Source organism: Pseudopipra pipra, chromosome 1 (assembly GCF_036250125.1).
Source record: "Pseudopipra pipra isolate bDixPip1 chromosome 1, bDixPip1.hap1, whole genome shotgun sequence".
NCBI lineage: Eukaryota > Metazoa > Chordata > Aves > Passeriformes > Pipridae > Pseudopipra > Pseudopipra pipra.
The window spans coordinates 62,455,073-62,481,633 of NC_087549.1; the positions used below are offsets into that span (position 1 = coordinate 62,455,073).

The window sequence follows — 26,561 nt, forward strand, 5'->3', positions numbered from 1 at the left end:
AGATATCATAAGAGGGACCTGATGTCCGTTACTCATACTCGGGTTGTTTGCCAAAGGCAGATAATGCTTAAGAAGCACTGCCTGAAAGCATTTGGGAGTAGTCAGGCTTATGTATTCCGTGGAAGCATAGATTGTATCAGTACCAACTGCCTAAAGCTGTTCCTGGGATATGAGATGTCAGTGCTCAAACAAACCTCCCCAAGTATTAGTATTTCCACTAAGAATTTAGGCTCTCATTTCATCATCTTGGTGCCTGTACACCAGCTGGAGAACCTGCATACAGAATTTTGAGATTTTAATAGGAATCAAATCTAAATAAAATTATCTTAGGTATAACTAAAATCTCATAAGTAAATATCAAAACAAACTCTTGGATATTCAGTGCTGTATTTCATATTATATTAGGTGTCTTTCTGATTGCCATATAATTGCTGAATAGTTATGTTTATATTTCAGTTGTTACTTGTAACATTTAGGATACTATTACTTAATTTTAATTTCTTTCAGACTCCTGAACTGAATTTCGTGTGTTATCTGACGAAAAAAATGTTATTGAAGTTTGCCTGTTATGACCAGCTGAACAGATAATTGATTCTAAGAGAGTATTTGAAGCCCTAAGTAAGATGATAGTGTAAATCAGAATAGAGAATTATGCTTAACAGATGTTGGACTTATGGGTTTCTTACATTTTTTTCTCATGTATTCCATTTTTATATTTATTTTCTAGGTGTGAAAGCTGGCTTAAAACGAACATACTCGGCTGTTACTCAGGATATGCTAGAAGTGAGCAAAATGCCACAGTGGAAACCTTTGCTGTATGCTGTAGCATTTCTTCACTCAACTGTTCAGGTTTAAAAATCTATTTCTTTTCTTCTCTCATAAAATTATGTTTCATTTGTTAATGAACCTTGTTATTAAATGAAAAACATGTTTAAAGGGAAGTCCCCTGTTGGTAAATTAACACAAATAAAATAAGAAAACAACACACCTCTATTACTGCAACTATTTTAAAACTTAAAATTCTACTCATGTTGGTCTTGTACCTCCAACAGAGATGGTATTTCAGAGGGGAAAAAGGGCAATCAACAAGTGATCAATTAGAGTATTCTTTTGTTAAAGTCTTGAGGCATGACTGTGTGATGTCTTTCAACTAACTGGTTTTTTACTAATATTTGAAATCATTAAAGCACATTAAAGAAACTTACAGGTCGGTTTGGAAAACCATAATCCTAAACTGCTGCATTCACAGTGAAAAGGTCTAAGAGGGTGAGTGTAAGTCCTTTCTACTCTGAAACCTGTAGGAGGAGATGTAAGTGGAAGAAGACTTTGGGTCTTGACTTTCGGGAATTTTATTAAAGAAAATGCTTTATAGATTAACCACAACTTTTCTTAATTCTATTGATAGATTTTGCAGTATCCTTAATTTATATATGGAGCCTAGCTAATTTAGGTCTATGGCATCCATGCAGTGATACATTGTGGTCCAATGGAAGCCTGTCGTGTGCTTTTCTTTGGCCCATTACTTCTTTCTTGGTGAAAATTAAAAATTTTTAATTACCAGATTTTTTCCCTAAGACCTGCATACTGCCAGCTGAATCTGTAAATGATTCACCAAGAGACAGTTTTTCCAACTGGGCATCTGCACCATGCAGAGGCAGCAGTGATATGAATATATCTACTCCATATATCTACTCCATAGGAGGACGCTAGGCAATGATCATGGCTAATGAGTTTGGACACCCTTTCCTCAAACAGTAGCATATTTCATATATTCTTCTGCATTTAAGTTTTCTTCAGAATTACTATCAATCAGTCTTTTATCTTTATCTATTTTACAGGAAAGGCGAAAGTTTGGTCCACTGGGCTGGAACATTCCTTATGAATTTAATCAGGCAGACTTCACAGCCAGTGTGCAATTCATTCAGAATCATTTGAGTGATGTGGATATTAAACATGGAGTGAACTGGAGCTGTGTTCGCTATATGCTGGGAGAAGTACAGTATGGTGGCCGTGTCACTGATGACTTTGACAAAGCACTGCTGAATACCTATGCAAGAGTGTGGTTTGGAGAGCATATGTTTAGTGAAAAATTTTGTTTCTACAAAGATTATATTATTCCAAAAGGGAAAACGGTTGAAGACTATCTCCAGTACATAGAGCAATTGCCAGTGATTGATACACCAGAGGTAAAATATTTTAATATATTAAAGGGAGCGTTTGTCAAATAAATAACTTAATCAGGTATATTTTTTGGAACCATGTGTGTTTAGATTGAGATTAGCACACCGATCATTATAGTGGGTATTCAGTGCAGATCTGCTGACCAGGAAGAGGTAGATGAGGCCTTCTTCAAAGAATTGGAAGAAGTCTCATATTCACAGGCCCTGGTCCCATCATGGAGGACTTTTAACAACCCTAATTATCTGCTGGAAGAGTGGTACAGCAGGGTTCAAGCGCCATAGGAGATATCTTGAGTGCATTCATGACAACTTTCTGGCACAGATAAATGGATTTTACAAAAACAACGAAAAGATGAGAAGGGAAAATGTGGGACCATTGCTGAAGGGGGCAGGAGAACTTCTGAGAAATATGGAAAAGGTTAAATGCCTTCTTGGCCTTTGTGTTTACCAGTAACACTGGACTCCAGGAATCCCAGACTCATGAGATGAAAGGTCCAGAACGAGAAACTTAGCCCTGGTGGTAGAGAACCAGACTGGGGAGCATGGAAGCAAAATGAACATCAGTTCAAACAAAATCAACATCAGTTGATGGTACCTGATGGGTAGCACCCATGAGTGCTGAGGTAGCTGGGTGATGTCATGTTCAGGTTTTACTGAATACTTTTATGTGGTGATGGTGATTTAAAGAGATTCCTGAAGAATGAAAGATAGCAAATACCAGTCTAATCTTCAAGAAGCAATGAAGAAAGAACTGGGGAACTACAGGCTGGTCAGCCTCACCTCAGTCCCTGGGAAAGTGCTGGAGAAAATCCTCTTGCAAAGCATTTCCAAACATGTGAAGGACAAGCACATGACTGAGAGTAGCCAGCATGGATTTGTGAAGGAGAAATTATGCTTAAACAACCTGTTGGTCTTCTACAAGGAAATGACCTGCTTGGTTGATTAGGGAAGAGCTGTGGATATTTTTTAACTCAACTTTAGCAAGACCTTTGACCTTACCCCCAAAAACAACTTCATAGACAAGCTGACAATGTGTGTGTTAGATAAGTGTCATATGACACATATCTGCCATATGAGGGAAGGCTGAGAGACCAGGAACTCCTTAGCCAGGAGAAGAGGATGCTCGGGTGGGATCTTATCAATGTGTATAAAAACCTGTTGGAATGGTGTAAAGATGGAGCCAGAGTCTTTTTGATAATACCCAGTGAAAGGACAAGAGGCAATGGGCATAAGTGAAGCAACAGAAAATTCCATCTGAGAACAAGAGCACACTTTTTTGCAATGAAGGTGGTCAATCACTGGAAGAGTTTGCCCAGAGAGGTTGTGGAGTCTCAGTCTTTGTAGGCATCGAAATCCCAACTGGACACTGTCTGGACAGCCTGCTCTTGCTGACCCTGCTTCAGCAGGTGCTTTGGATTAGATGACCCTCAGAGATCCCTACGAAACCAAACTACTTTATGGTTTCACAGCTCCATATGGGATTGAGCAGGCATAAAAACTGAGAAATAATAAAAGTGAAAAAGCCCTATGGTCTCATTTTGCAAGTTATAATTGGGAGATTATTCTGTTTTTACAACAGAAGGATAGAGATGCTGCCATGAATTGATGGGATAGGCTGCAGGCTCCTGGTTGCAACCACTTTTACATGACTCAACGTGTATACCACAGGGGTCACAGTGATTGGAGGATGGACTACTTTCTGCTCCCTCTAGTACAGACACACATGATGAAGTTAAAATTGAAATAGAAGTGAATTCTCTGGAAAATTGAAACAGAAGTAAATGCTCTGGATTTCTGTCTCATTTCTATTAAGCTGATAAATGCCATTGGAAATAAGTTCTATTAAAATTAAATAGACTGAACTGAACAGAAAAAACTGATTTTCAGTTACTGATAATATCCTGGCTGAGCGAGTGAGAAGTTTCCAAGGTCATAAACTAAGCATGAAAAGTTCTGAATCTCTGAAGGTAGTGAAAGCAGAATGTAAAGGTATTTGTGTGTGCAATGATGCACCTTTTCCAAGTGAGGGTAAAAGCAGACATGATAATGCACCAGTGGGATCCATTTGAGCCCACCTCATGAAGTGGTTCCTGTCAGTGTATGAACCTTGGCTCTATGAGATTTCAGGTGCTACTTTCATGGATCTGCTTTTCTAAGCACTTGGGGACCTATCTCACAATGCTGCAATGTATTTTTAAAGTGTTTTGATGCCTGTAAAAAATCTGTGTGTATGATCTGAGGTAGGGGAATTTTACCTTTGGCTTTTATGTAAATAGGAGCAAGTCCGGGAATGCAAACATCTTTTTATCCTTCACATTTTTACTCCTTAGGAAGCAAACTGTGACTTTCTTCTGTCATTCCAAAATCTGTCAAAATTGCTCATGAAAACTTTTAACCTTTTAATCTCCCAGTCTTCTTCATTTCAGAAAGGATATTGTGCTAGTCTAACCAGTGTATCTTTGTTTCCTCCCCTTTCCAATTTTGGTTAAGAAATGAAGACTGAAGTGGTCTGCTTGCTGTGTCTTTGCTCTTCTGATGAAATTTTGTCCTCTGAGCAGAATGAACACTGACTTCTGAAGAGGGCTGTGAAACTCGAGTATTGGGTTTGTGTGGCAAAATTTCAGTAGTGGGGGGGTACAGGGATGGCTTCTATGAGAAGCTGAAAGAAAGCTTCCTCCATATCTGACAGAGCCAATGCCAGACGGCATGAAGATGGACCCACTGCTGGCCAAGGCTGAGCCCATCAGCAATGGTGGTAGTGCCTCTGGGATAATGTATTTAAGAAGGATAAAAACCTGCACGTGAACATTTAGCCAGAGAGAGGAGTGAGAATATGTGCCAGAAACAGCTCTGCAGTCACCAAGATCAGTGAAGAAGGAGGGGCAGGAGGTGTTCCAGGTGCTGGAGCAGAGATTCTCCTGCAGCCCATGGTGCAGACCATGGTGAGGCAGCTGTCCCCCTCCAGCCCATAGATGTCCATGATGGAGGAGAAATCCATCTGCAGCCTATGGAGGAGCCCATGCTGGGACAGGTGGATGTCTGAAACAGACTGTGATCCTGTGGAAAGTCCATGATGGAACAGGCTCCTGGCAGGACCTGTAGCCCCCTGGAGAGAGCAGTCCACACTAGAGCAGATTTGCTGGGAGGACTTGGGACCCCAAGGGTGACCCATGCTGGAGCACTCTGTTCCTGAAGGACTGCGCCCCCTGGAGGGATCCACCGTGGAGCAGTTCATGAAGAACTTCAGCCCATGGGAAGGACTAACATTGGAGAAGTTCATGGAGGACTGTCTTGTGTGGGAGGCATTCCAAACTGGAGCAGGGGAAGAGTATGAGGAGTCCTCCCCCTGAGGAGGAAGGAGTCCACGACAATGTGTGATGAACTCACCACAACCCTTGTTCCCCATTCCCCATCTCCCTATGCCACTGTGGGAGGGAGGAGATAAAGGATTTGGGAATGAAATTAAGTCTGTAAAGAAGGGAATGTGGGGGGGGAAAGGTGTTTTTAGGATTTGGTTTTATTTCTCATAATCCTACTTTGATTTGATTGGTAATAAATTCAGTTAATTTCCCCAAGTTGAGTCTGTTTTGCCTATGACTGTTACTGATGATTGATCTCTCCCAGTCCTTATCTCAGACCATGAACCTTGTGTTATACTGTCTCTGCCCTGTCCAGCTGAGAAGGGGATGATAGAGCATCTTTGGTGGACACCTGGCATCAAGCCAGGGTGAACCCAACTCAGCAACTCCTTGAAAATTACTTTGATTTCAGAGGAGTGTAGAGATTTAGCAATTGGTTTTGAGGATATATAAGGCTAAAAAGGCATGAAAGACAGAATCCAACATCCTCTTTTTAATCTAAATTTCCAGAGATTTTGAATCAAAAAGAATAAAATTTGGCTTCTTGATTAATATACAGGACATGCAGAACACTGATCCACCCACTGGTTTCTTTGTTCTTATTTCTTCATACATCACTTGCATAAAATCGCATAACCAGAGTTGTCTCCCATGTAACAGCTCTGTCTTTGTTAATATTACACCAGTAGTTGTTAGCCCTTGGACCAGCACTCCAATTTACATTCACAATAGCAGATATTCTTCATGTTTCTAACTTGGGTTATAACATTGCCACAAAATCTGCTAGAGCAAAACCAAACAAATAAGCCCTTAATGTGCAAGAGCAAAAGCAGAAAAGTGTATCTTCAAATGTGTATTTCCTTCCATATAGAATATAAGTGTAATAAAGTGCATTGGTATTTTCACTTTTTATAGCTCAGTATGAGTAGACCACTCATATTCAGTATAAGTAAACCACTATGTGTAAAACATTAAATCCTATCTTGAATCTAATGGCATACTAATTATAGTCACACCTTCTCTCACATGTGGTATTAGGTCTGTACTGTGTTCTTTGTGCTGTTATAAAGATAAGATCCCCAACTGGTCTGAATCAGTGCAGCTTTGCTGGCTTTGACATCAGTGCAACCACTTATATCCCTGGTCTCTGAGTTTCTAGATTTGCAAGTATAACAATATTACATTGAACTTTTTTTTCTGTTCTCAAAGTATGTAAATACTGGTTTCCAGAAGTGTCTTTTTGTAATGTACCATTTCTAATGTAAAATACAAAAACCTGAAAAGTGCGAGAACAGAAGATTGCTTGGTTTTCATGCTCAGTTTGAGGACAAGCCTTCCTCATTGTAGGATCAGTGGTTTGAAGTTTCTAAAAGATAGTTACTAGCTATAATTAAATGAGAGCTTGTGAAATAAGTCACAGTACATACAATTCCTCCTGGAGAAGAGTTGCAGTTGTCAATCTGACAATTATAGACTTACTGATATTTCAGTGGAAGTTTCTGAGAAAGCTATTATCATTCAGACAAAGGGCAGCTCTGCAGTAATTCTGTGCTAGCTGTATCTGAAATAAAATAATTCAATTTCAGCAGAAGAAGTAAGGAGGGGGAAACTTCAACCAAAATAGTTAAACCATAAAATATCCAAAATATATCACCATCTTTAGGTACTTTATGTATGGCACCATGCTACATGCTTATAAGCCTCAGAAACTGAATTAAATGAAACATGTTAGAAATGTCAACTGGTTTGATTATTAGAGACATCTACTTGAACTGATACAACAGCAATAGACCTGTAGAGACAAAGAACTAGTGGTAAGGGATCAGTCTCCACATATGGCATGTTCCCAACAAGCTCTAGTCTGAACCACTGGAAAGGAATCTGGAGTACTGCTAGTACTTCACAGCACGATCAGTGTGAAGATAATCAAAAGATTAGTTTAAAAAAACCCTCCACTGATATGAATTAAAATGCTAAGTATATGCAGCCTATGTTAATGTTTCATGTAATTTGGTCCTCAACCAGTTAAATGGATGCACTTCCACTGACTTGTTCATATCTGTTGTTTTATGGAGCTGAGAATTTTCTTCCTTGTTTATCCATTTTCATGCATTCTTTCATGTATGTACTTCTAGAAGAAAAATCACTTTTTTTCCCCCTATTTTTTTACCCTTTTACTTTAAGGTATTTGGGCTTCACCGCAATGCTGATATAACTTACCAGACCAATTTGGCTAATGAGACATTAAGGACAATAGTGAGCATCCAGCCCAAAGACAGCAGTAGTGGAGGAGGGGAAACCCGAGAAGCAGTGGTGCAGCGTCTTGCTGATGAGATGCTAGAGAAGTTGCCTCCAGATTATAACCCTCATGAGGTATGTGCTACTTTATAATACATGTATGCATGTGTGTATGTTTGTGTTTTACGAGTTTTATCGTGCTTCTTAAATTTAACTGACATGTTCTAAAAAGCTCTTAAAATTATGCATTGTGTTTTGTAAGACTGTCTTGGTGTATTATCTAAAATATTCCTATGTCAGAAACATATATTTCCAATGCCATAGTCCACTTAGTCACCTTAACTCAGAAGAGCCATTAAAGAGTTTAGAAAGTTCTTGCCTTCCTTAGTAGCTTACAGAAGGACCTCGGTGGACTGGTGATCCTATGGTGGGTACAGCATTCAATTTACCTGCTTCTATTATACCACCATGATGAAGAATGGATTTTATCACTGACCTTTCACGCCACAGATTTTTTGGAGTTTAAACCATAAGGAGATATTTGTCCATATTTTCTTGCATTTTTAATTAACACTCTCATTAAGTGGAAAAAATCCAGCATAAAGACTTGCATAGGTTTGTAAGGAGGATCAGCTGTCTTGCCAAGTGTTTCATGAACAGTAAATGTTGAAACACTCTCATTTCCATGATTTTATTCTTTACAATTTTGTTTGGCACTAATAGTGCTTTTTTCCCCCCTACTTGCAGTTCAAGCTTGCAGAGTGTTCAGTATGCAGTATTGCAACTTATTACGCATGCTTTATTTTCTCCTCTGGCCAACTTAGAATGTCCACTTCGGTAACAACTAATAATCTTGGTGCCCTGGCAATATTTCCTGTCTTCTGTTCTACTATTCATCTAAGATTTAATATGTCTTGTATAAATAGCCACATATGTACTGACATAATTCAACTCAGAACTTCTCTTTTCATTCCCCTGTGGCAAGCTACTTACAGTCTGCAACTTTTTTGGTGAGATTTCCTTACATCTATCTCCATATTGTTATTTTTCCATCTATTCCTGCTTATATCTGTCTTTTTGTCATTATTAAATGATTCTCTAATTTATTTGTAGAATTTGATTAAGAATGGAGTCCGTTTTCTAGTTTTCCTATTATTATTTAATAGTAAATATATATTAGAAATAGAAAATAAAATGAAATCTAGTAAGTGTAGTAATTATTAATCCTTAATTACTGATTTAATAAATGTAATAATTTCCACCTTGGATCTACACCTATGATTTAGACCTTGGATTGTTCTCAGTCTTCTTCCCTTATCCTTCCTATCAGAGTAAAGATTTTTATGGAGCTAGATTCCTCTAGTTTCATTCAGCTCCTTAAATTTATTTTTTTTCTGTTTCCAGTAGCAGTAAAATACTGAATGCCTGGGTAGCACATGTGCTTTTGCCATGTGTAATATGTGTATTGAGCTAATTTTTTTCAATATATATGGTAAATCTTCCAAAGGAGTATTTCTTTATTCCCTAAGCTGACAACTCTTTTCCTCCTGAAGAATTTTTAGTACTTAGAAAACATCAATAATACTCACTGTGCTTTATATTGTAACCAGAGGGTAGTCTTAACCTCAGGTCTTACCCCTGGGAAACTTGGACAGTGCCTTTTAGTCATGTAAAATACATACTTGTTTAATTCAAATTTCATTTCAAAATGATTTGAACAAATACCTTTTTCTCTGGCATTTCTTCCATTTAATCTTTGTCTCATTTGCTTTCATTCCTTCTTGGTTATTCACTCGATTACGCTCAAAAACCACACATAGAGCAGACCTCCCCTTTTCAGTCACTTTCTCAAGTGTCTTAGCTTTGGAGATAACCAGTTATGGAGCCAGGGGCTGTAGTTAAGGGCAAAGAGTCTGAAAGGTTTATTTTGGACATTCAACTTCACCCTTAACTTGTCTCTATTTTACTGCTGTATTTGGGTATAATACATACTTTTCCATGTGATTGTATTAAAAAAATCACCAACAACTGTTTTCATTGTTCTTTTGCTCTCATCATCAAGAAGTATGACAAGCTTTTATCTTTTCTCGTGATCTGCCGATCATACATGCAGGGTTTTATTTTCTTCTAAGCAATCAATTAGAATTTCTTTGCTTCTGTGCAGCTTCTCTTACATCTTCTGTGAGCTTCAATTTGCCTTCTTTTGCCTTCAATTTGCTTGACAGCTGTTCTGTTACGATTCAGCTAAGGAGATTTGAGTTTGTACAGAGGATATCCTGTTGGATCTGCTTTTTCCTTCTGTATTTCTTGCAAATGTATTCTGAGCTCAGGATATTTGTTTCATTCTCTTATCAGCGTGTGTAGATATCACCTCTTTCTGGTGATATCTAGTTTTCTCAGGCTCTGTGCATCTTGATCTGTGAATTACACTTCACTTTGATTAATCATACCACTCTATTTACACACTTTTTCTTCAGTCCACATTACTGATGGATGACACGGTACTTTTCCACAGAAACGTCCCAAAATTACACTCTGTTTCTGTAATATGATAGTGATTCCTTTACTCTGACTATGTACAGAACATCCTCTGCTTATTTTCCAGAAGTTTATTATTGCTAGTAATGTGTTCCTCTGTATATCTCTTTGGCTGTCTTAGCTGCACTACAACTTCAGATTTTACTTCTGCAGTGTTATGACATTGTTTCTTCCAGTTCCTGATTCTTCAATATTTCTTTCTTCATTTTGCCTAATGAATTTGCTCTTTCTCTCATTCCCTAGATCTTAGAACTTGTTTTGGTCTTTACAAATGCTTTCTTTGTTGAAGGGGAATTTCTATTTTCTGCCATTACTGCCCAGTTCCACATCTTTGCTGTTGATAATGTGCCAGGAGTATGGCCACCTCTACACAATAAGAAAAAAAATCCTTATCAAATGTGTTTCTTATCTGAACTGTCATTCCATTAATCTAGAACCTGTTAGAAAGGGTGGAGAGGGCTAAGTGAGCTGTAAAAAAAGCTAAATTTTAAAATGAAAGTTTGCATAAACTAAAAAACACCAATCCAGATATCTAAAATCCCAAAAGGAAAAAAATAATATTATGGTCCCTAACATATAACCAAGAATTTCATTAGTCAGAGCAGAAAATAAGGGAGAATTTAGATATTCTCTGAGGGAAGAAGCAATAGAATTTAGCAGAAGCTATAATATGGTAAATGAAATTATGCTTGCAAGTGAAAGGAGTGAAATGGATTGTGTAATTACTTCCTGTGATGTCTGAAAAAAAAAAGGGAATGAGCTGAATTCTTTTGTTTGTCAATTTAAGTTGACATTTGGTCATTCAGGACATTATTACATACTAGATCAGTTTAGCAATTCTGAAACAAATAAAACTAATATCCTAAATTGTAAGAGACTGAGGGAATGTGTCAGAAAAAGAGTTTCTCTGCATGCCTCATTGAATAAGAGCAGTAAAAAGAGAAACATTCATTAGTCCTAGCAGTGCATCTTGAGTTTGCTTTCAGAAGAATACTGTTCTCCAGTAATGCCATGATGTGTTAGTCTTTGAAAATCCAGATATAAAGATACTATCAGTAGAGAAAAAGGAACAAAAAATCTATGAAACAAATGAAGGTGATTAAAAGCAAATTCTCTTTGGGGAAAGTGGTAGGTGCCTTTGCTACCTTTGATCAGTTCTTGTGGCTCCCTTTAGAAGGTATGGAGTGAATTTGCTCGGAGCTAAAACCCCAACAGACCAGGTTAGGGACAGATGGTACTGAAACCAATTATTTGCTGACATTCAGAGCTCTGGATTGTATTTTCTCTTGATACATTGTGGATCCAGAGAAAATTCAGGCTGTCACAGAGAGGCCTTCATTTCTCAGTTATTAGCCTTTGGCAATGACTTCGGTATCAACAACTTTCAAAACAGGGCAACAGTTTTACCCCATGATATATGCTTCCTCTTTTGTTGTGCTCTTGTAATGCTTCTCACCAGTCAAGTAACTTACCCAAAAGACTATAAACAAAATGAGTCACCTTTGCATGCTTTCTCAGACTGCAGTTTGACACAGGTGATGGAAAAGCAAAATAAACTTTCCTCCCGACCTAAAACTGTCCTCATTTTTCTCTAAGTAAGAATTCTGCTTTCATGGCCTTCTTTGCTTCTGGGTCTCGCCTCACAGGTAACAGAGAGATTAGTGGTAAAATGATTAGGTCCAGTTAGTCCACGTGAGTGAAGACAGATGCAAGAATAAATGTCAGCCTGTCACACAGAGAAGTTTACAATGAAAATGATCCTTGCAGCTTGAAAAACAGCTTTCTAGGGAATAGCAAGTAGCAAGGGGCTTTTTCCTTAAATATTTTTTGTAGTATTGATTTTGCCGTAATGTCCGCTATGGCTGTGACATTAGCAAGTATTGCATGGAAAGAGGAGTTCATCTGAGGACCCCAGGCCTTCATTAGATGTTTAATCGAGGAATTTGCCTTGCTCTAACTCTAGTCTGGGCCTGTCAGCTGAATGCCCATTAGTGGTTAAAGTCCCTTAGATTCCCTGAAGCACACCTTTTGGGTTACTTTAATTTGAAGCTATTTTCTGCATATTTCACTGTGTACATCAGGGAAAGGGTCCTTGGCACCACTTGAAAAGAGCTTTGGCTTGTCCATCTACAGAATGATGGACTTCCCATTTCTGCTGACGAAGAATATAGAAAGTAATTAAGTCTAATTGAAAATAATAGCATTTACTGAAAGTGATAGGCAGTCAGTACTACAGTAACTTGATCAATGGCCATGGCACAAGTTCAGCAACTGCTTTTCTGCTGAATGTCCTATAAGTATATGGTGACCTGAGGACAGCTAAAAAATGTGCATAGAAGAATCTGACACAGTAGAGATATGCACTGAAAATCATGTAGACAAAGCTATTAAGATTATGATTTTAGTAGCTCCTTTCTTAAATCACGTTGTTTTATGTTAGATGACAGCTGTATGCATAATAAAAAGGAGATATTGTAAGTGGGCTTTATGGAATTAGAATATTAATCTCAGAAAGGCTATTTTGGTTAATGAGTTTTGTCTTTTAAGTTTTTTTCTGTGAGTCAGTATCTATCTCTTTATGTCGTAATAAATAGAACACTGAAAGGAAGTCATCTGATTGCTTGAGAAGAATTCTAAAACAAAAGTAGTTAATCATACCTCAGAATTTGTACATAAAATGAACCTTAGCAGCAAGATTTCCAAGAAATGCACTATGTTACACCTAGTAAACCTCACTGCAGATCAGGATTGATTTGTATACAATAAGGTAGAAAGTGTGTAATCTTTTTTTTTGTTTTGATATCTGTTTATGTTTGATGCTCCAGACTGCGTGCTCTGAACATATCTAGGATGGATTAGCAAATTTCTGCACTATAGGTATTTTTGTAGGCACATGAAAGTTATACCAGAAGAACGTTTAAACACTTAGAATTCACTAGTTAAATTGTACAATTATCAGTACAGTAATATTTTAGAATATTTATTTCATCTCCACTTTGTAGATCCATAAATATCAATATTTTAGAAAATAACCCTTTTAACAACATCTTCCATACAATTTTTTCCTCAAATGGGAGAAATTCTTCCTCTAAATGATCCCCAAAAGGATCACATGCTTTGTAGACTAGAAAAAAAATTGTGTTTCTTATTTAATGGATAAAATGCATGGACTACATTCTGTATAATTCCTTTCTTATTAGTAGCATGCACTAGACCGCTAAGTATTCTGCGAAAAAGAAATCAAATGTTTCTACTTTTTGGCAAGAGGGAGAATTACCAGTTTCTGTGAATTTTTCAGAAAGTAGTTTTCCGTGGATTTTGTATGGAATAAAATCAGAATATTTCATTGTGTGAATTATCCAAAAAGTTTCTTATCTTAGCTCTAGTCTTGTGGCAGCTGATATTAGTGTTTTTTTCTCTTTCACAGCAAGAACGCATTAACTCAGTCTATAAAATGTACTTGTCACACTGCAAAGCATTAGCATAATTGGCTGGCACCTATTTCTTGGACATTCTGTCTGACAAACTCATGGGTCCTTGTGATTAAAATATGATGAATAACCTTGCTGATAGCTGTCTCCCAAGAATAGCAGAGAAAGTTGAGAAAGAGTATTTTATTGGGCTTGGAGTTGAAACTTAAGAATTGGAAATTGTCAAAGCGTTTACATATTTACACTAGTGATTATAACTACTCAATTGCTATATGATATTTATCTTGCAGAAATTTACTCTTCAGTGTAATAATAAAATCTTTAGTAATGTTTCTTATGTGCATATAATGTATAGTATACATAATAATATATGCAATGAGATACATGAGTAGATCTGGAAAAATATGGAGAATATCTGGTGAACGTCTGGCCTTGATGGAATAGCACACATTAACCAAATCTTCTTGCTTCTGCTTGGTTGTAGTAGAATTCTGATGACATTCTGTTCTTTGAAAGATCAAACTTTCTAACTCTTATTTCATTTTTTGTTACTAAACTCAAAATAGGGTCTTAAATTTTTATTTAAGCAAACTGATCCTATGGGTCAGCTCTTTTCTGATAAATTAATGGCCATATATATATATGGGGATGGGATCTTATTTTACTTTGAGATCTTGCCTTGGTTTGAGAGTCCTCTTGCACAATTTCATCTGCAGAGGGAATGAGCTTCAATGGCAAAGATCAGAGTTCAGGCTGCTTCAATATGTAAAATGATGCATGTGGCTGAGTGGTAGCAAATACACAGAGAAGACCACTGGCTTTCTGAAAGCTAAGTATAATGGAGAAAACCACTTGAAAGTCTAAAAAATCAAGAATTCTGGTACTAAATGAGGTATAGGCACCATGATTTTTGCAGGTGCCATTAAACCCTTTCTCATGTATTGTTATATACAGTGATATACATGGAATATACAATGTATATCTGAAGTACATTCTATATGCACCATATGCTAAAGCAAGACAGGGAATGCTACTGCTAGTGTTGCTATGATATGTCCTTAAGTAACATAGAAAACTGATTCCATTTTGAAATTTTTCTCTGTTGGATATGAGTGAAACTGTTATCCTTAAACTCTAAGAAGGCCAAAGGCTTCTACTTGCAAAATGCTGCACATAATGGTGTAACAGATTTCTGTGGCATCTGTATTATTTCTGGCAATCTTGCCTCTCTAGTTAAAGTATCCATGAGCATCTTGCCTTATGAACAAGTCACATGCTACTGGAAGTAGCAGTTTTTACATATCCTTGTGCTTGTTAAGTGGAACTCCATTTGTTGTATTATTTCAGCTCAGCAGGGCAAGAAGAGGTGAGAAAGTTCACTTAGCACAATTTGGAAATATGAAAAAGTCACCATCAAACATGCTTTTTTATAGCATGTGGGTTTTTTTATTTTAAGATCTAAGACCCTGCAGCCTAACAAGGACAGAATAAACTGCTGTGTCCCTTCAAAAAGAGGGAACTTTCCCTCCTTAGAATGATGGAGGAGCTCATTTTGGTAAGCTAATGAGTCACAGTGTGCTAAATCTTACAGTTGGCAACAGGACTTGAATGGCCATCTGTTACTAAAAAGTTTCTTTTCTGAAAATATTTTTGCTTTCAAAAATTATTGCATGGGAAACAGGAGATTAGATTTTATAATCATTGTACTATTCTTATTTAGGTGAAAGCCCAACTTCAGAAGATGGGAGCTATTCAACCCATAAACATATTTCTCCGTCAAGAAATTGACCACATGCAACATGTTATATCAAGAGTTCGAACTACGTTGGCTGATCTCAAACTGGCTATTGATGGTAAGTTACAACATTAAAAATCATAATTAATATTTATTACTAACTATATATATATATATATGTTTATACTGTATAACTAAATTAATATTTCCCCTCCTTTTCTTCCTTTCTGTTTTGTTCCCTCCCTCCCACAGTTTTTCTCCTTTCCTCTCTATCATATGACTACTAATTCCAGCCCTTAAAACGTTCTGATTGCATCTCTAAGGGCACTCCACCTAAGTTTATACTGCATGCATGTGCTTCAGTATTGCAGTTCATGTCCCCCAGCACTACTATACTTCTGTGATTCTCTCCAGGATCCCTACAGAGCGCAGAGGAACTGAATTGCATGATTAGGTCCACAGGTCATGTACCAGAGTCATTTATGAAATTAAGCTGGTCCATAATGATGTAGAACAAGGTAGAAGTGTTGCTGCTAAGTAATTGAGAGAGAGGGAACTCAGGAGGCAAGGTGGTAAAGACTCTAATTTAAGGTGAGATTTGCAATATTCATGAAACCAAATAGCAGGTCTCTAAATGGAAGCTGAAGTGAGTGACAGTGCCAGTCAAAAGACAGAGATAGGGTTCTTCTTTTAGCTGTTCACAGGAGGCAGGCAACAGCATTCTGTATCCCTCAGAGACAAGAGTATTTGGCTGAAAGTGAGCAATGGTGAATGTAGTAAAAAAAATCAAGAGCACAGACAACTAGAAGCAGATGGAAAATTTGAGCAGAAAAGGAGTGAGGAAAAAGAAGGGATGATGATGTTACCGTCTGCTTTTTGTTTTCACTTCCCATTTTCCTCATCTGCAAGAGTTGAAATATCCAGGAAAGAAAGTATACTGTTGCTCAGCCAAGTTTCTTGAATTAAAAATAAATTAAAATGAAGCAGGAATGCTTTGGTTCCACTGGTTAAGATCTCACAGAAGTCTGCTGTTCTATAGCAGAGAGGCAGAAAATATCTCAGACAGCAAACTGTCCCTACAGGAAGCAGGTCAGAATGCCTCAAAACCTGTTCCTTATAATATAGGTGATGGAAGTACTTTGATCTGTCTTACTGGCATTTTCCAGTCTTTTGACGGTATCTTTCATGAAGGGAGATTTTTTTTTAATTTGTACTTTTGTTACATAAGAATCAAAAGGGATTTTTCCCAGCCCATTTGTATGAAACACCAAGGCAACAATGATACCTACGATCTGAATCTAGGAAAGAGGTTCATAAATGTGCCCAAGGCTAATAAACTTTCATATCCTGTAATAAACATACGCTAAGATCAAACTGGAAGAAACAATTGTCCTCTGTTTCAATACTGAGCTGAAAGTTCCCTTTTGTATGTGAATAGAGTCCCCTTTTCCAGTAAAGTAAAATGATGTTTTCCATTCAGGCAAGTGTTAATCTTTCCTTGATTATGACAGATATATTCAAATTCTCAATATGTACAATATTCTGCAAAGGGGTGGATGAACAACATAATTTATTTGCACTTCATATTCAGTTCCACAGTGGGCGCAGTCATCTGCCAGATGTTTAATCAAGTTAATGCTGTAACTTTCATGCAATTCTCTAAAACATAATTTTCTTAGGGACAGGCAAGCTAAATATAGTAAAAAATTGCTCTGAAAACAAATTTGGATGTATAGTTAACAATAACAATTAATGGCTTCTGGCAGATTCATGAGGATAACACGGTAGATGGTTAATTAAGGAATGGTAAGAATATTTAAAACCGCTAACTGTCTCATACTAGGTTCTCCCCCAAAACTAGTCAACTGCAATCTAAGATCATCTGAGGTGCTTCTTTTTCTTTATAATGAGGTAAACTTATCTGTCTACTCAGCTAGCTCATGTGACTTTTGACATCTGCCCTGGTCACATATTTGGCTTTGGCTTCATGAACCTGTTAAGGCCTGAGCACCCACTTTCATCAGATCTAGACTTTCAAATGAGTTTTGTGTTAAAGAATGTAGTGCATCTTTAGGATACATCATGTAGCTTTTTAGAAGGTAGTCTGAATGTTTGATTCTGCAGCTTGGATGTGAATAGATGGACCTTGTAATTTTGATGTTGCTCACTGAGTTACATTTCAGATAATGTAAGGATCTCCTCAGGGAGAGCCCATGTGCAGCTGAACATGAGGGATGTAGAGGAAACTAGCAGAGCCAGTTTTGTCCCTCTGTCCAGAGGGCATATTGAGCAGTGTTCAGCTTTTGGGAGGGGTTAGGGTGCTCAGCATGTGTCTAACATGTTTCTTGGCAAACATGCCCACAAGCCTGCATCTCTACCAATAAACTTTGCTGCCTGGAGTGATACTTTTTCTGGATCAAATTATGATAATTAGATTGTAGCTGCACTTTTTACTCCCACTTATGTCCCAACCATTACTTCTGTTTTAATTACTTATTGATTGTCTAGAGTTTATTTCACAGTTGCCATAATAAAGAGCTTCACCATAAATCAGAATACAGCAATGATGGTTATCCTCTCAAGAGACCTAAAATAGAGGCTATATTCCAAGCAGAGAAAGCTTTTCAGAGGCAAGGAGCAGTAAGACATGGGGCTTGTACCAAAATTCCACATTCTAATGGATTATGAACAACAGATCTTGAGCTCCTAGCAGAAGGTGACCATACTGATTGTAGGGCAGTATATGAGCTATAGAATTCCTGTGTACTTACCTTCTGCCGGTGGAAGAGTAAAAGCCTCTGGCACAGAATGCTAATACCCTAGCAGTTTGTTGGAAGTGGATACTTCCAATCCCCTCTCCCACTAGTAAAGATAGTGTCTTTAATGCAGTAAAATTTAATGACCCATTCAGTTATTCCTATCCTCTTGGAGTTTTTCAAGTTAAGTTTGTTTGAATGTGGCCCATCTGTGAGATTTTATGGAGCTCTCTTTATTTCTCCGTGCACTGAATAAGAGTGCTAAGCATTTTGATGGCACCATGATGTGTCTTCTATTGGTGATGAAAGTGAGAAGAGAGATTCTGTGGGAGCTATCCCTAGTCCCTCTTGAGTGTTTTCCATTAATTGGGTGGAGTGTACTTGTAGTAGCACTGAAAGTGGGTATCGAATCCTTGTCAATGGAAATAAGCACAACTTTTAGGCTGGTTTTAATCCTGATTCTTTTTAACCCACTTAACATTCTGCTTAAGGGCTTCTTGTGAAAGAAACCAATGCTTAACTTGTTTATTTATATCTAGATTCTACTTTGGTCATAAAACTGAATCCACTTGGCCTTGGTGTCTGGTACCTTACAGCATTGTGTTTTCAAAATAATCCTTTGGAACTGCCTACTCCATGAACAAGCAAAGACTATTTGTGAAACCTTGGATTTTTTTAACCGTTCATGTCATATATGTGCCACACGATCACAGAACTCCCACTGCTACTTGTGCAGTACTTGCAAAGCTAGGAGAGAGAAATCTTTTTCCTGTTAACATTTTTCCTGAGAATACAGCAGTTCTGTGGCAATGTAGTCTTACATATGTTATAGGACTCATGTAGAATTTTTATGTCATCTACACAAACTCATGCATTAAGCCAGGGGTAAAGATTTGCTATTTTTTTCCAATTCAAATACCATGATCTTGAAAGTAGTGTTTGCATCATGATGCTGCAAGGAATTTCTGGCCATTGTGTGTAGCACCTTCAAAGAGGATATAAATTAAGTCCAAAAGAGTCAAAAGAGGTAGCTGGTACTTTATTTTAACATACATGGCAAAAAACTGAAGCTCAGGAAACTCATCTTGCCATAGTGCACAGGAAAGGTAATTTCCCATGAAAGGGAAGCCACTGTCTGGCTAAGTTCTGTTTTGCCTCATAACACTATAACACTGCTAACACACAATTTTAGTTTGGCTTGCTGCTGATGGCAATAGACTTTTGGGCTGAAAGATCTTGGGCTCTTACCTTATTAAGTCTTACAGTGTGCATGTGTGAGGCTTGTAGGGATCACCACTTTCGGATGAGGATTTTGTCGGAAAATGATTAAGAGCATTCAGTGAGGATATTAATGGAATGTAACAATGGGGAAATCATTTGAGGAATGGAGGGGATGAGTCTAGTATGTCTTGTGGTGTAGTTAATTTTGGCTCAGCAGCTCTCATCCATTATTTACTTCTCATCCTGATAAGAATGCCAGAATGCATCCTGTTGTCTTTCACAGTGTGGCATGTCATTTCTGGACTTCTTAATATGTGTTATTACATATGCTTGCCATGATGCTGGCTGTTGTATTACTCTAGCTCAGGGTAGTGATTTGCATTACTTTTTTCATGGAGTTGTGCATAGTATTTCATCCTCAAATTATTGCTTTAAAATTTTTATTTTCAGTCCTTTGGTGGGTGCAGTCAAAAACATTTAGTACTGGAGCTGGTAAATTTTCAGAACAATTTGCAAGGTTACTTTCAAATTGCCTTCTTATGGACTGAAGGATTTAGCTGTTGAAGAGAATCTAGGATTTGTGTGCTTTTGTATGTGAAAAATTGCATGCTACTCCAGTTTCTCAGTTCCTTTCATCTCTCCTGACTTGAAGAATTAAATCAGAGGATTCTGCACCAGAAAAGGAAGGTGGGAAACAAAGAGAAAGCAGAACAGGGGCAAAGGTTAGGTGCAGCTGGAGAGAATACCACTCTACAAATAAAAAATTGGAGAAAGTGTTTTGCATTTCAGGGCTCGGCTGCCTGATTTACTCTTCCTATTCTGGAGACCTGGAGTCAAAGGTAGTGATAAACTGTTGAGGGCCTTGGAATTAAAACAGCATGGTGGAGGTAAATGAGCTTCTGAGAGCTTCCTGGGAATCATCTGCAAATGCTGAAGTGCCCGAGCACTGCAAGTGAAGGAAGACATACTTGAAGAACTGAAAGAACTGCCTGAAGCAAAGAAGTTGACTTCTATCAGCAGAGTAATGGTGGTCACAGAGCTAGCAAAACTGTACTAAAGCTTAAAAAAAAAAAAGTTTTAGGTATGGGGAAACATACATTAGCTTTTACTGTTTTCATCTAGTACTCTGTATAACTTGTACCTTTGGATGTAATAATAATAATTAATGTTTTGGAGGAAACACAGACAAGTTAGCTGTTGTCATAGGGCAAAAAGGAGGAAAATTCAGGAAGCTACAAGCAAGTTGGTGTTCTCAGCATGTTCAGCAAAGAAGAGGGAGTTGAAGCTTGGTAGTGGAGGCAAGGTGTGACTGCTTCAAAACAACGCTGGTTCTTTGGAAGGTAAACTTGAATGGGGATTAAAGGCTGAAAAGAACACCTTCTGTAGTTGACAGTCAATAATAGACTGATGCTTTCACTGAGCTTTTTCCTCTGTGTACTGTTCAGGCTAGCTTAACAGACTCATTGTCTAGCAAGTATTGTCCTCCAACGGTACTCTCCAATCTTATTATAATGATATCGGCTATTGGCAAACTGTACTTGATGTAGAAACTAGCTTCTTCTCGTCTCATTTATATCCTACATAATTATTCTGGTTGTTCTTGATTCACATCTGTGCCTGTGGGAAGAGAATCACTCAGTGGACTGAGGCTTTTTTGGTTCATGCTGGAATTTAAGATCCTTCCTTTGTTCCTAACTTTAGGTACTCATTTAAATGAGATATGCAAGTTTTCTAGTCCAGATACATGCTACCATAAATGTGAAATTCAAAACATGGATCCAAATTTTACAAATTCCACAGTTTTCAGATTCAGCTTATGGAAGGTACGGTAATGAAAAGGGGCAACTCCATGAAATAATACAAGGTCCTGATGTAGTCCATTCAAAGCATTATATCTATTGAATGAATCACTGTAAAACCAGCTCGGTTTAAAAGAACAGACTATTTACTTTAATTATCAATAACAACTAGTCCTCAGAATCCTGAGAAGCTTTATTTGGGTTGCTCACTACTCAGCAATTGGATAGATTTAGATGTGGTTTAGAAGGGCGATAGCAAAAATTTAGGGCAATGAAAAAGGGAAATCCTAATTTCCAAACTGTGTATACTGTGCAAACACTATGGTTACAGTACACATTATTTTTGAAGCATGGAAATGCCCTAATGTCTTTAACTGACCTGACCCTTCATCAGTCATTTTCAGATTGGCTTTCACATTCAAGAAAGGGAATATCACAAAGTAACCCTGCAAATAACCAAGTTATAAACAGCTGGCCTGTCTGATCCATAGAATATTTGAGCTTGTCATGTTAAATTCATGGGACATTCAGTGTCTTCATATAGTCCAGTGCTCTGAGCTTCTCAGAAGTTAAACATGAGAAGTCTGTGGTGTTGTACTACTAATTCAATTTATCAAATACAGTTTTTCAAACACCTGTATCATCTTTCTCCAGGAAGATGCCATTGTTTTTCTCCTGTGATACTGATCTTATTTCTGAAATTATTTTATTTTTAAAATTATTTTTATTTTTATCAAAGTATTTTAGCTGCAGGAATGCATCCCAACACCCACAGATGTCATTTAGTGCTGAAATTCAAGCACTGCATGCCTACTGCCAGAGATGACACCCACTCACTAGGAATATTTATGCAGCTATATGGGCATGGCCAGAGCTGTGAACATACCTCATCCTCAAGAACATTTTGGCTTAGTCTTCTCAACAGCTGCTCTGAGTCATAACAGGCAGACATCCTAAGGGATTTCACAATACCCCAGGGCAGAGGCTGGTTGTATCTCCCTATTTGAAAAGCTCCAGCCTGCCCAGAAGAACAGAGAAGGAAAGGAGAAAGTTGACTGTATCAGCCTCAAAACAAGGAAGAACCAGAGATGAAAGAGTTCTTTCTCTCTCAATTCAATGGTAATGATCCCCAGGGCTCAAACAGGATGCTTTTCATTTGTTTTGTGCCCTCACTACGGTTGCTCTGAAGTTAAAACCGACACGCACTGCATGACTTTTTTTTCCACTTTTTCTGTCTCCAAAGGGTGAATAAAGTGTATGGTGTAATATTAGGTTTCTCTAAGTAAAGTGGAGAAGACAGAGAGTGGCTTCTTTCTTAAATGTTGGTTCTTTCAGTTATATACTAGAGAAGATTAATACCCAAAGAGAAGGTTTACTAATTGTGTTATAAAAGACTCTTACCCCAGAATGTTATTCTGAGCCTGATTACAAAGCAGTTACAGAGAATGCAGGACAGGCAGTATTTTTTAATATTTAAAATTTTTTAAAAGTTGATGGTTTTCTCCTAGCATTTGTTGCACAAAAAGAGATGCATATAAATGGGAACAGACATTCATTACCTGCTAAAAGAGATCAAAGCCTATTTGCAATTGATATATTGCAGAAAGTACCAGATTTTCCCACGCTGTTGTATGAGTGTTTAGGTTGGCCACTGTATTCTTCAAAATTAAAAGCTGGAGTTTGGTTTCTGGATATTTTTTTCCTTCACCTGAACTGGGGCCCTGCCAAACCCAATAGAAGGAAGGGGTTTGAAATGCTTACTAATTACAGGCCACATTTCCTTAAAGGTATGTTTAGATGGATCATTGCAGTTCTTCTTTGCAGTCACCCAGACCATTTCCTTTTCCTTTACATGTTCTGTGCTGGAAGCCCCCTGTATCTGTTTGGTATCTCATGTAATCTTGGTGTCAATTACAGCAGTTGTGTGTATGATTGATACATTGAATATTGGTATTACATGAACATTTAATAAAAGTTGGGGGTACCAGACCAGGGGTATAGGGCCTGCCAGACCATACCTGGAGAATAATAGAACCAGTTTCTGGAATAGAGAAGTTATCCTGAAGCATGGCCATGTGCCAGGTTTTAGTACTATTGAGAGTATAGACTGATAAGATGTAGGAACTTCTGGCATATGGAATGGTGAGTGTCACTGACAAATCACTGTCTTAGTAAATGCCAACTTTTTAGTGGGGAGAACAATACTAGGCATGGAAAAGGAATATGTGAGTACATGCTGCCACTGCCAAAAAACATAAAAAAATCTTGCCTCTAGCTTTATTGTACCTACTACTTTCCCACTGAGAATCTTGATAATGGAAATGCACAAAGTTATCATTAATAACAGTGAATCATGAATATAATCACTGTCAGTACATGCTTAGGATATAGATGAGTTACACAGTGTATCTCTATCATTGATCATGCATGTAGGAACCATTAAAATATATTAAAAAGTTTTAAATTATTAATCACATTCCAAACACACTGTGAATATAATGAATATAAATAATGTGTGTGAGGAAGAAGGAGTTGTTTAAGAAACATATCCTTATTTCTGATCAAAACAACAGAAGAAATATCATTTATCTTATCACTTTTAACTTTGAATCAAGTCTTATAATTTTGAGCAAATTAACTGCAAACTGATAAGAATGCAGTGCTACAGGTGTGCAATTAAGGCACAACAAAAGAGGGTTTATTAGACTCAGAATGTCATTTGGAAGTTTAATTGCCTTTGCAAGCTAAGGGAAAGTTCATTCTGAATGTTTTACTTATCTTCCAGGAACCATAATTATGTCAGAAGAATTGCAAGATGCTTTAGATAATATGTATGATGCTAGAATTCCAAAACTGTGGCTTAGGATTTCCTGGGAGTCAACTACTTTAGGATTTTGGTTTACTGAGCTTCTTGAAAGAAACCAGCAGTTCAGCAGCTGGTTGCAGGATGGCCGCCCAAATCAGTTCTGGATGACAGGATTCTTTAATCCACAGGTAAGATTGCCAGATTGACCTTTATATCTTCTATGTAACAGTTAAATTAGACCTTGAGAGAACTTCAAGCTGACTTAATATTGACTATATGAAGTGTAATCTAAATAAAATTTTTAGCATAAATATAGGATAAATTATCTTCAACATCTATTGAAGAAAATTTTGCTCGACCAAAATAATGCTACTGAAATAATGAAATGCTTTAATTATAGTGAGGAAATTGGATAAGTACAAATTTACACATTTCAATGTAATCTTCCTTTTCCCACCTCCTCTGTTGCAGTAACCTGTTTCTTATTTATTGCATGAAAATACCTTTAAGTACAAAACAAGGTAAGTTCCAGAACTTTGACACAGGAAGAAGAGATTTGGTCTTGGCTCTCAATCCTTGCAAATCAGTTCTTTGAAATGGAAGGTTTGTTATTTATACCACCCCAGAATTGTGCCAGACATGATCTGTGGAGACATATAAAAAACACAGCCCCTCGTCTGCACCATCTAAAATAAAAACCTGGCATGAAATCAAACACAAAAAAGGGAACAGCTGAGAGCACAGTTAAAAGAAGTAAAGTATACATACCTAGATGATGTATAGACTTTGCAAAGCTGTCCACATTCATTAAAGCTTTCTGTGATTCACAGATGTTTGTGGGAAGCGTGAGTTGTGGAAATGAGTCATTGTGAGAGTATCCAGCCAACAGGTTTCTGTGAAGTCTTAGCAAAAAGCTATTTTGAAGATCTATTTTAATCTCAGTACTTGTTAGCAATGCAAAAGCTAGCTAAAACAGCTGCCTAGAATAGAGAAAGCAACAGTGGCAAATATTCTCTAGGACTACTGCTGGGAAATGTCTATCTATCATCTATCGTGTCTGTGTCAGCTGTCTGCAGATACAACTTTATAGCATGAAAGTGTGCTCACAGAACCCCTGAGCAAAAGGTTCCCAAGTGTGAGGGAAAGGAGTAGGAGTTTTAATAAAATGATTATGCTTCCATACTTGGTTTGCTAGCAACACACTGATAGCAGCACTCTAAAATATTGCAAAGTAACTTTTGCAATGATCAGTCTGGATGCAATCCTAACAAGCTTTTACAGTTCCGTGTTTTTTGAGTTGGTGTTTGCTTTTGCACTACAGATGAGCAAGAGCTAATAGAGATTTTGTACTGGCCATTTTAGCTGGCTTTTTTGTGCTCTGGGTTTGTGCCTGAAATTTTGCCACCCCAGATTGGGCATCCTACAATTTTTTGGATCCATATAGGTGGATTTTTCGAAAGAGCTGCCAAATAATCACTGTAAAGTGTCCTCAAACAAACTGTTATTTAATAGACCACAGTAAGTGAGAAAGCCTCTAGAAAGACAAAAATTAAACACTTCATAACCCCTGGTTCTAAAAGTTCCTAAATATATACTGTGCAGAGATTCAAAATTTTATTTGTGCTGGCAATCACAAGCCTAAGAATCAGATGGTTATTGTTGTAGTCTTAATTTTCTGTAGCCCAGGCTGTGGGATTGGCTCATTCTAAAAGACATTCACCTGAGAAAATATTCATTTTCTAATTAATTAACTATTATTTTGTTAATAGTCATATTGCTGTGTTTAAAATCAGTATTTCGTGTGTTAAGAAAATTGATCTTCTCAAACAAGCTGAGGTGATGAGGTATTAGTGTTGCAGTTCTAATGGCTTGTTTGTAACACCTAAGAAGTTGTCAGAAAAATCCTTTCATTTGTAAGATGAAATACAGCTCCTAAGTAATTTGCCTACTTGCATATATCTTACTGTTTGCTTTATAGTCAATGGATAAATGCCATGGATAACACGAGACAACAAAGCAGATTTATAACACTGGGAAAATGAGGCATTCTGGCAATAAAAACTAATATAATACCTGACTCTGCCTTTTCTAGGACTGTTTATACACTAGGATAAATTCAATAATTTCACAGAAGTTAATCTTTATTTTTAGTGATACAAATGATGGCTGGCTCAGACTTCTATGTAAAAGAAACCTGATTCCCTCTGTGTGTCTGCACTGGGTCAAGATAACTGGGGTGAACAAAACAAGAAGTGCCATGAATTTACCTCCCTCAGTGAAGTTAATCTGTTACTGGATTTTTTCATCAAAAAACTTGACACTAGGCATATCTCATTTCTACCTTCCAATTTCCAGATTGTGGCTGACACTGTTTTATTGTTTCCTTGTTTGAATCTCTGTATCCAGTTGCTGTCACTTGTCCTATATATAGATTTTAGGTACTGTGAGGCATGCAAGCAAACAAAACCAACCAAACCAAACAAAAAAAAAAAAAAAAA

At 37.4% G+C, this 26,561-nt stretch overlaps 1 protein-coding gene across 5 annotated transcripts in view; it reads left to right on the forward strand.

Annotated features, from left to right (window-relative positions):
- The window catches only part of LOC135416153 (dynein axonemal heavy chain 5-like), a 156,573-nt gene that overhangs the window by 122,288 nt on the left and 7,724 nt on the right, over window positions 1-26,561 (forward strand). For all 5 annotated transcript variants that reach the window (XM_064658962.1, XM_064658985.1, XM_064658977.1 and 2 more), the window contains 5 exons: window positions 728-849; window positions 1,839-2,186; window positions 7,724-7,912; window positions 15,467-15,599; window positions 24,043-24,251. In XM_064658962.1, the coding sequence (XP_064515032.1) occupies window positions 728-849; window positions 1,839-2,186; window positions 7,724-7,912; window positions 15,467-15,599; window positions 24,043-24,251 (1,001 nt within the window). The remainder of the gene's footprint in view (window positions 1-727; window positions 850-1,838; window positions 2,187-7,723; window positions 7,913-15,466; window positions 15,600-24,042; window positions 24,252-26,561) is intronic.